Raw genomic sequence first — 10,890 nt, 5'->3', positions numbered from 1 at the left:
AATGAATGCCTGCCATACAGTAAGCACATAACAGATACAATTGAAAAATAAAACATTACAAAACAAAAGAAAAAAACAAACTCTACAGCTTCTTACTTCTTTTGACCAAGATATAGTGGAGCATATGGGACATGGTGTCAGCCAGTCAGCAAATTGTATTTATTGAGTGTTTACTGTTCTCAGAGCTCTATACTTAGCACTTGGGAGAGTACAATATAACATTATAACAGACACATTCCCTGCCCACATTGAGCTTAAATTCTAAAGGGGGAGACAGACACAAATATAAATGAAATTATAGATGTGTATGTAAGTTCTTCAGGGCTGAGCGGGAGGATGAATAAAGGGAGAAAGTCAAGGTGATGCAAAATGGAGTGGAAGAGGAAAGGAGGGTTCAGTCAGGGAAGGCCTTTTGGAAGAGATGTAATTTCAATGAGACGTCAAAGAGAGGAAAAGTAATTGCCTGTTGGATATGAAGAGGAAGGGCATTCCAGGCCAGAGGCGAGATGTGGGCAAGAGGTCAATGGCGAGATCGATGAGATCGAGGTACAGTGACAAGGTTGGCATTAGTAATAGGAAAATGAAGTCTGCAGGAAGATCCCAAGTGAGCTGGAGGCTTGTGTGTTTTGAAAGGTCACGTTAGTGGACACCATTTCTATTGTTGACTGATTCCCATTCTTAAGTAGATGTTATCTACATAGACCTTCAGTGTAGATGAGCTGGTATTTGTGGACAATATTTTCATCCATGCATTCTGTCAGAATTAATGCATTATTTCTGGCTAAATCCATGAAATACCCTTGTGGAAAGGTTCTCGGTAGGTGTGAAATATTCCTTCCCCACAAAAAGCAGTCACTGGGGGCCAAGGGTTTGGTAGGTTTGGGAGTGGAACAGGGAACATCCAGGAATACGACTGGTGAATCTGGACTAAACTATCCATCATAAAGACTTTTGCCAGTCAGGCAAGCTGGAAGGCACGGTTGGCGTGCAAGCCCAACTTTTGCCTGAATTTAAAGAGAAATCTGTTAAACAGAGACCAAAATGGAACATACAGTAAAACCAAGTGGATTTACCATGCATAATAAGACCAAATGTTTAATCAACCTGGAATGGATTAGTTTTAATAGGACCTATGGTCTCTTCATCTTTGTTTTTGTGTTTTGAACTGATAATTTTGCTTCTTTTGCCAAGTTGTAGCACTGGCTATTTTCCCTAGGGAGCATTCTATTAGTCAAATGAAACTCTTTTGCCCTCTAGATTTTAAGCTTGTTGTGGCCAGTGAATGTGTCTACCAACTCTGTTATATTTTACTTTACTGAGCATTTAGTACAATGCTCTGCTCAGAGGAAGTGCTCAATAAATACCATTGATTGATTTTGTCTGTTAACAGTGCTATCAACCTAAAGTGCCCACTGATGCTGTCTCCATTTGATAAACGTGTGAAATCAGAGATGCAAGTCAGGCAAACAAGTGAGCAAGCTCTTTTGCTTGAAATACACAGACAAATGAGCTGGAAAATTTCCCTCCAAAATTATCTGAAAGTTTTTCTCAGCTATCTTCTCTAAATCACTAGTGGATATTTGGTTGAAGGTTCTGGTGACTGGCAATTTGATGATGGTCATGAGGGGAGCAGAAATGATTTCTCTTTTGGGATCAAAATCCATTGAAAATGTGTTTTTCCTTCCCTGCATCTATACTCATTTTTCTAAAGCAGAATTCAGTTTGACATCATCTTGGGTAAACCTTCCCCAAGGGGAGACTAGTTATATTCCCATGAGGCTGATTGGACAGAATGTTATGAGATTCCTGAATATCTGTAGAATCTAGTTTAAATGTGAGAGGAGAAACAGTGAACCTAATGACTCTTCTTCAGGGCAGATCTAAAGCAAGGGTGGACAGATTGAGTTTGGTAGAGACATTTGTCACAGTCTGGGCAAAATATATCCTTTCTGACTGACCTGGAGAAGTCACCAAGTTTTTAGTGCACTTAGAAGTCCTCCTTCATAAAGTATCCAGATGTTCTGAGAGTAGGATCTTGAGCTAATATTGCAGAGAAAGATTGGCAATCAAAGGAAACTGGACTAAAATTCATTGCTGCTCCAAATCCAGACTTTACTCCAAGAAAAGAGATCTCAGATTAAGTTTGGGTTTATCCAGTGAACCTGGGATCTTATGGAATCTCAGACCTGGTGCTTTTCTAGTTTCTAGGATTTTGTGTCTTTGTCAAGGGTTAGGAAACGAAGCTGAGAAACATGGTTGTGGCTAGAATGGAGTGGCCACCAGTTCCATGTTAACCGTGTTAGGCTTGTGTCTGTTCTACCTCAAGGAGACTGTTATTGGAGCAAGCCATTGATGGAGTTGGGTGAACAGGTCACTCTTTCCAAGGAAAAGAAGTCACGCTTTGTTTTTATCTTGGAGAAATCAGGTTACTATAAATTGATCAATTTACTGAGCACCTACTGTGTGCAGAGCGCTGTACTAAGCGCTTGGGAGAGTACAATCGAATTAATAGACATGGTCCTTGCCATTAAGGAGCTTACACTTTGTAGGGGAAATAGATGTTGAAATAATGTCGAGAGAGGAGGAAAGAGCAAAATGGGTTGTCTACGTGAATTAATGCTTGAAGAATTTATTATATAAAATGTGGACATAAGTGTTATGGAAGCTTGAGTTTGTAGGTCCTCGGTTGGCACTGAGTGCTGAAATGGCAATTGAAGGAAACACAGCGTGAGTAGCAGAAATAATTAATCAGAGTAGATTTCTTTGTCAGAGGTATGATTTCAGTAACACTTTGAAATTGGGGAGTTTGAGGAAGAGGGGGAGGGGGTTCTGTAGGATTTACAGAGGGAGGGAGTTCCAAGCAGAAAGAAAAAAAAAACATGACAAAGTGAACCCTGGCAGAAGAGAACCAGTGTGGCCCAATGGAGAGAGCCTGGGCCTGGAAGTCAGAGGTCATGTGTTCAAATCCTGGCCCCGCTACTGGTCAGCTGTGTGACTTTGAGCAAGTCGTTTAACTTCTCTGGGCCTCAGTTCCCTCACCTGTAAAATGGGGATTAAGACTGTGAGCCCCACGTGGGACAATCTGATCACCTTGTATCCTTCCCTGCACTTATAACAGTGCTTCACACATAGTAAGTGCTTAGCAAATGCCATCATTATTATTATTAAGAGACAAGAATGAAGTACTGTCTGGGAGGAGCAAAGTGTGAATAGAAAAGAGAAAAGAGAGTGGATAAATAGGAAGGACAGAGTTTATGGAGTGTTTTAAAGCCAGTGATTAGGAGTTCCTACTTAATGTGGAGAGGTCTGGAAAACCACTGGAGGTTTTTGAGGAGTGGAGAGATGTGACAGAACAACATATTAGAAAGATCAACATTTTAGAGAACCAGTGAGGCCTAATGGATCGAGGACAGGTCTGGGAGTCAGAAGAACCTGAGTTCTAATCCCTGCCCTGCTCTTAGCCTGCTCTGTGACCTTGGACAATTCACCTCACTTCTTTGTGCCTCAATTACCTCATTTGTAAAAAGGGGATTAAGAGTGTGAGCCCACTTTGGGACATGAATTTTGTCCACCCTGATTAGCATGTTTCTATCTCAGCACTTAGTATAGTGCCAGGCACACAGTAAGAATTTAACAAATATAATGAAAGATAAATGCTGGGCTCATAATGAAATATGGATAGGAGAGGAGAGTGACTGATGCAGCTGTCAATCCATGGGTATGTCTCTGAGAGGGAATATCTAGACTGCTACTAGCTAAAGTAGTTTATCAAATGAGCTATTGAGGTTAGGGAACAATACTACAAACATCATAGGAAATTATCCACTTTAATATTACATATTTAACAAATATATCTCTTCCATTCTATATGATCATTACTTCAGTGACTTATTTTTCATCCCATGGAAAGGAATCTTATTCTAACTCTTATTGGGTAGCATTTTTCTCTAATGATGATGATGTCTGGAGACTGTAAAGTCAATATGAATGTCTGTTTCTCCTTCATGTGCTTATATCAAGGCAACTCATTGGAAAACCACTTATTTTGAGAAGCAGCGTGGCTCGATGGAAAGAGCCTGGGCTTGGGAGTCAAAGATCATGGGTTCAAATCCCGGCTTCGCCACTTGTCAGCTGTGTGACTTTGGGTAAGTCCCCATCCCCGCCCCCGCACCACCTTACCTCCTTCCCCTCCCCACAGCACCTGTATATATGTCTGTACGGATTTATTATCTTTTAGACTGTGAGCCCACTGTTGGGTAGGGACTGTCTCTATATGTTGCCAATTTGTACTTCCCAAGCGCTTAGTACAGTGCTCTGCACATAGTAAGTGCTCAATAAATGCGATTGATAATGATGATGATTTAGGGCACCAATATGCCCCATAAAACTGTGAATAACATTAGGAATTGACCTTATTTGTCCCAAATCGAAAACCAGTTTTGAAACGACTCCAGAGAACAGTTATGTGTTTCTATTGGAAATCTCAGATGTATACAGGTGCTCAAAAATGCCTTTTTTTTTACTGTATTTATATTTGGCTCTTCAGAAACATTGCCTATATTTGTCCTCTCCCAAGCACTCAGTGTAATGCTCTGTACACAGTAACCAATCAACCACATTTATTAAGTGTTTGCTGTGTGTAGAGTACTGTAGGAAGTGCTTGGGATAGTACAATATAGCAGAATTAATAGATACGTTCCCTACCCACAACGAGTTTACAGGCTAGAGGGAGAGACAGACAATATAATAATAATAATGATAATGGTATTTGTTAAGTGCTTGCTTTGTGCCAAGCTCTGTTCTAAGTACAGGGTAGATACAAATAAATAAATTACGGTTATGTACATAAGTGCTGTGAGGCTGAGGGAGCGATGCAAATCCAAATGCAAAGGTGACACCGAAGGGAGTGGTAGTGGAGGAAATCAGGGCTTATTCAGGAAAATCCTCTTGGAGATGTGCCTTCAACGAGGCTTTGATGGTGGGGAGAGTGATTGTTTGTTGGATACGAAGAGGAAGGGCAACCAGGATAGAGGCAGAATATGGGCAAGAGGTCGGCAATGAGATAGACCAGATCAAGATACAGTGAGTAGGTTGACACGATAGGGGTGAACTGTCTGGGATGGGTTATAGTAGGAAGTACTGAGGTAAGGTAGGAGGAGGCAAGGTGATTAAGTGCTTTAAAGCTGATGGTAAGGAGTTCCTATTTGATGTGGAAGTTCTTGAAGACTGGGGAATCATGGACAATGTTTTTGTAAAAAAAGTAGTCTGGGCAACAGAATGAAGTATGGATTGGAGTGGAGAGAAATGGGAGGCAGGGAGGTTAGAAAGCAGGCAAATATAGTGATCAATATGGGATAGGACAGTGCTTGGATTAACGTGGTAACAGTTTGGATGGAGAGGAAAAGGAAGATTTTAGCGATGTTGTAAAGGTTGGACGGATAGGATTTAGTGACAGATTGAATATGTGAGTTGAATGAGAGTTGAGTGAAGGATAACACCAAGGTTATGAGCTTGTGAGGCAGGAAGGATGGTGGTGTTGTGTACAGTGATGGGAAAGTCATGGGGAGGACAGAGTTTGCGTGGGAAAATAAGATAGTGCTGTTTAGGGCATGCTACGTTTGAGGTGTTGCTGGTACATCCAAGTAGAGATTTCTTGAAGGCAGAAGGAAATATGGGACTGCAGAGGAGAGAGATCTGGATTGCAGATGTAGATCTGGAAATCTTTCGTATAGAGATGGTAGGTAGTTTTAGCCATGGGAGCAAATGCGTGGGAGTGGGTATAGATGAACCATAGGAGGGGACCCAGAACTGAACCTTGAGAGACCCCCTCAGTTAGGGGATGTGAGACAGAGGAGGAGCCTGTGAATGAGACTTAGACTGAGCGGCCAGAGAGATAGGAGGAGAACCAGGAGTACCAGGGCAGTAGACATTCAATACACTGATTGATTGAGTGCTTAGTACAGTGCTCTGCACACAGTAAGCACTCAATAAATGCGATTGAATGAATGAGTGATTGATTGATGTAAAGAGTGGGTGGGCATTGAAAGTTTGAGAGAAAGGATGCAGGATATAGGAGACAAGGAATCTAAGGAGTTGAGAATTATTTGTTAAACAGGGAGAACAGGAAGTGGGGAGGGGCAAGGGCAATTCCCTAAAGGAAGAGTCTTACAAATTTCCAAGTTTTCTTCTGGGAAGCAGAAGCCAAAGAGGGGATTTCTTAGAAACTGGAAGGAAAAGTATGTTTCTTGCTGTGACTTCCCTTTTATCTGAGAGGACTACTCCCCCCATCTTCTAATCTCATCTAAAATCAGGTCTCCTCCATGAGGATTTTCTTGCTATGCCTTCACTTCTCCAACTTTTCCTTTCTTCTGCATTACCTGCTCTTGGGACTCTACCCTTTAAACACTTTGACATTCATCCCAGCCCCACAGCACTTATGGGCATAATCATCTATCCTTTATTTTAATATCTACCTCACCCTCCACTTTGTAAGCTCCTTGTGGGCAGCGATCAGGTCTACCTACTCTAGTCAGTTAATCATACCTACTGAGCATTTACTATGTGCAGGGTACTATACTAAGCGCTTGGGAGAGTAGAATATAGCATAGCAATATAACAGACACATTCCCTGATCACAACGAGTTTACAATCTCTATTGTATTGTATTCTCCCAGGCATTGAATACCGCACTCCAGGCATTCCGTTATTACCATTGATTGAATGGTTGATCGATAAAAGGACAAGAAAGAGAATCCAATATCCTCAATTGAATAATTAAATCCTTTATTTTGAGAATAAAAAAGCAGAGAGATTGTAGTTTTATGGATTATGTACTATTTCAGGAATCTTTGTGGCTATTTGCTTCCACTCACCAATAGAACCCATTACCTATAAGGGATTCGCTCTCGAGTGGAATCACAGAAGCAGGACTGATTGAAAGAGGAAAGTTTAGTTGTCCTAACATGTGCCACAAGATGCATTCACAGTGAGAGTAGGGAATAAATTAAACCTAACAGTAAATACCCCTTGTCTACTAAAAAGAGACAACAGTTTTCTAAAGCAAATAATTCAGCAAACCTATTCGTGGTTTAGTGGAAAGAGCATGGGCTTGGGAGTCAGACGTCATAGGTTCTAATTCCAGGCCTGAGGTAGCGTGGCTTAGTGGAAAGACCTCGGGCTTGGGAGTCAGAAGTCATGGGTTCAAATCCTGGCTCTGCCAATTGTCAGCTGTGGGACTTTGGGCAAGTCACTTAACTTCTCTGTGCCTCAGTTACCTCATCTGTAAAATGGGGATGAAGACTGTGAGCCCCCCGTGGGACAACCCGATCACCTTGTAACCTCCCCAGTGCTTTGCACATAGTAAGCGCTTAATAAATGCCATCATTATTATTATCATTATGTGATTTTGGGCATTGTACTTAACTTCTCTGTGCCTCAGTACCTCATTTGTATAATGGGGATTAAGACTGAGAGTCCAACGTGGGACATCCTGATCACCTTGTATCTGCTGCATTGCTTAGAACAGTGCTTGACACATAGTAAGTGCTTTACAAATGCCATTATTATTATTATATTTCTAATCATCCCTCAGTAAAGCAAAATGACTCCTGTCGGGAGCTCCAGTGTGCTGTGAAATCCATCAATCTATCCATCACACTTATTGAGCAATCACTGTGTGCAGAGCACTGATGATGATGATGAAGATAATGATGGTATTTGTTATGCGCTTAATTTGTGCCAAGCACTGTTCTAAGCGCTGGGGTAGATACAAGGTAATCAGGTTGTCCCACATGGGGCTCACAGTCTTCATCCCCATTTTACAGATGGGGGAACTGAGTCACAGAGGACTTAAGTGACTTGCCCAGGGTCATCCTGCTGACAAGTGGCAGAGCTGGGATTAGAACTCATGACCTCTAACTCCCAAGCCCATTCTCTTTCCACTGGGCAACACTGCTGCTCAAGCACTCTACCTAGTGTTTAGGAAAATATGATACAACAGAGTTGGTAGACATGTTCTCTGCTCACAGTGAGCCCAGTGATAAATATATAAATTGCAGGTAGATACATAAGTTCTGTGGGGCTGAGGGAGGGGTGAATAAAGGGTGAAAATTCAAGTGAAATGCTACTAGCCATGCTGGTTGGCAAGCTCTGAACCAAGTGGATAGAATACTGGATTTAGCATGTCTAAGCACTTAGTACAGCACTCTGCACAGAGTAAGCACTCAGTCAATACCATTGATTGATTGATGACCCTTGGCTGAAGGTGTGGTATAATACAAGTTACCTGGCTTGATTTTTTTTGTCAAATGGGACCAAGGTGTTTTAAGAATAAGTGAAATATTAGGTAGTAGAAATAAAGTATCTTGGGTTCCACGGGAAAACAACAGTGCTAAAGAAATTCAATTATCTTTATCTTTTCAGGTAAACTTGTTCTATGTCATGCAAGCTCACTGGTATGTTCATCACCAACATTGAATCGATGGAAAAAAGTAACAATGTGACCGAATTCATTCTCCGGGGACTTACCCATAATTCAGAGTTGCAGAAACTTTTATTTGTTTTGTTCCTAATCATCTACCTGGTAACTCTTTTGGGAAACCTCCTTGTGGTCATCACCATCAAGGCCAGCCAGAATCTCAGCTCCCCTATGTACTACTTCCTCTCATACTTATCTTTCATAGATACCATCTACTCCTCTTCCACTACTACCAAAATGATTGTAAACAGCCTGTCTGCCAGGAAAGCCATCTCCTATGATAGCTGTATAGTCCAGCTCTTTGTATCACACACCTTTGGAGGGACAGAGGCCGTCCTTCTCATTGTGGTGGCCTATGACCATTACGTGACCATCTGCAAACCGCTGCACTATTTGATCATCATGAACAGGCAAGTGTGTGTCCTACTGGTGGGTGGGGGTGGTGGGGGTAGTTGGCTTCTTGCATTCAATAATTCAGATTCTCTTACTATTCTGGCTGCCCTTCTATGGTCCCAATGTCATTCATCATTTTCTCTGTGCCATGTACCCTGTGTTGGAAGTCACCTTCTCAGACACCTACGTCGTGGGCCTGTCAGTGGCTGCCAACGGTGGCCTGATCTGAACTCTCTGTTTCCTTATGTTGGTCATCTCCTACGTGGTCATCCTGACGTTATAGTTATAGTTATAAACGTTATAACGTTATAGTTCAGAGGGAAGGCGCAAAGCCCTCTCCACCTGTGGCTCTCACATCATGGTCCTCATGCAGTTCTTTGTTCCCTGTATCTTCACCTACAAGAGGCCTGTCTTCACCTTCCCCATGGATAAAGCAGTGGCCGTATTCTATGTTTCCATTACTCCCATGTTAAATACCTTGATCTACACCGTGAGAAATGCAGAGGTGAAAAATGCCATGAGGAAGTTGTGGAGCCAAATAATGACTTCAGGAGAGAAGTGAATCACTTTCTGAGAATTATATTCTTTTTTTTCAGTGGGAGAAGGAAGGAGCCAGTGGGTTCTTGAGATGCTTTAAGAAAAACCACTGTGGCTTAATCTCTTCTAAAAGACCCATACTTGAAGGTTTTAATGTATTCTGAATTGTCGGAACAATGAATGTCATTTCCTATATGTGTTTAAGTCTTCCTTTTCATTATACACATTGTTTAAAAGACTGCTTTCAGTATATTCTAGGGGTAATTGGAATCCACTTAAGGGAAGAATAGAAAGGAAAACAGATAATTCTGATTAATGGGAAAGCACTCAAGATTATATACTCAATAATTGAAATTAATGTGTCCAGGATGACATAGTATTGACTCTATCTGTCAAGGAGGATAGAGATTTTTATTGGGATTTGGATAGACTTGACACAGCAGAGCCAGCATTCTGTGATGAAGAAGGAGGAAGGAAAACCTTAGGGACCACCTTGACTTGGGAAAATCAGTAAGAATAGCCCAAGCCTGCTAAAGTGGGCCCTGCATCAGCTTTTTAATCACCAAACTAGCCACCCTCTTTCAGATGAAACAAAACCGGTCTTGAATATACTCCAACACAAACATAGCTCCTGATGGACAATATTACTCTTTGACAGTGAAACCTGAAAACTATTCAGATTATTGTTGCTATACACGGTGTAGAATGCTTATCTGACCAATAGTAAACACAATAATAATAATTAGAAGAATAATGAAAATAATGAAAATTGTGGTATTTGTTAAGTACTTACCATGTGCCAAGTGCTATACTGAGCCCTGGAGTAGACACGGGATAACCTGGTTCGACAGTTTCTGTCCCACATAGGACTCACAGTCTACGTAGGAGGGAGAACAAGTATTTAACCCCCATTTTTCAGTTGAGGAAACTGAGGCAGTATGAAGTTAAGCAACTTGCCCAAGGTTACACAGCAAACAAGTGGCAGAGGCAGGATTAGAACTCATGTCTTCCCTTCCCCTTCCCCTCTCCCACCCAGCTGTTTCCCTCCCTCTCACCCACCAAGACCGCTCCCCCTCAACCCCTACCAAGGATTCCTCTGTACCAGCACAGGTCCTCCGCTTCTCCCTCCCGGCCCCCCTCCTCCCCTTCTCCCCGCCCCCACCCCATCCCAGTTCTCCTTTCCCATCGCCACGCCCCTTCCCACTCTCCCCGCCCAGGCCCCCGCCAACTCATCCCAATCCAAACCCTCCCCACCCCTCGCACCCTTCCCCCTCCCTCCCCTCCCTCGACAGCTGATGCCAAGTGTGGCCTCTGGAACCCCCGCTCCGTTTTAAGTAAGATCCCTTTCATCCTGGACCTTTTCCTTTCCAGTTCTCTACTCCTCCTCGCCCTAACTGAAACATGGCTGTCGCCGGACGACACGGTCTCTTCTGCTGCTCTCTGCAGTGCAGGCCTCTTCTTCTCCCACTCCCCCAGACTCACCG

General features: G+C 42.5%; 1 protein-coding gene across 1 annotated transcript; it reads left to right on the top strand.

Moving 5' to 3' along the window:
* The first annotated feature begins 747 nt into the window (after window positions 1–747).
* On the top strand, window positions 748–9,570 carry LOC119923987 (olfactory receptor 4C46-like). The gene is made up of 7 exons (XM_038743113.1): window positions 748–873; window positions 959–1,053; window positions 2,110–2,255; window positions 4,404–4,489; window positions 8,447–8,886; window positions 9,182–9,374; window positions 9,466–9,570. The coding sequence occupies exons 1-7, from the start codon at window positions 748–750 to the stop codon at window positions 9,568–9,570; spliced, it is 1,191 nt and encodes a 396-aa protein (XP_038599041.1).
* Window positions 9,571–10,890: the final 1,320 nt, after the last annotated feature.

This window comes from Tachyglossus aculeatus, unplaced genomic scaffold, assembly GCF_015852505.1.
Source record: "Tachyglossus aculeatus isolate mTacAcu1 unplaced genomic scaffold, mTacAcu1.pri scaffold_75_arrow_ctg1, whole genome shotgun sequence".
Classification (NCBI taxonomy): Eukaryota; Metazoa; Chordata; class Mammalia; order Monotremata; family Tachyglossidae; genus Tachyglossus; species Tachyglossus aculeatus.
Note: the sequence above shows the minus strand (reverse complement) of the source record. Positions and strands in the feature narration are given on the sequence as shown.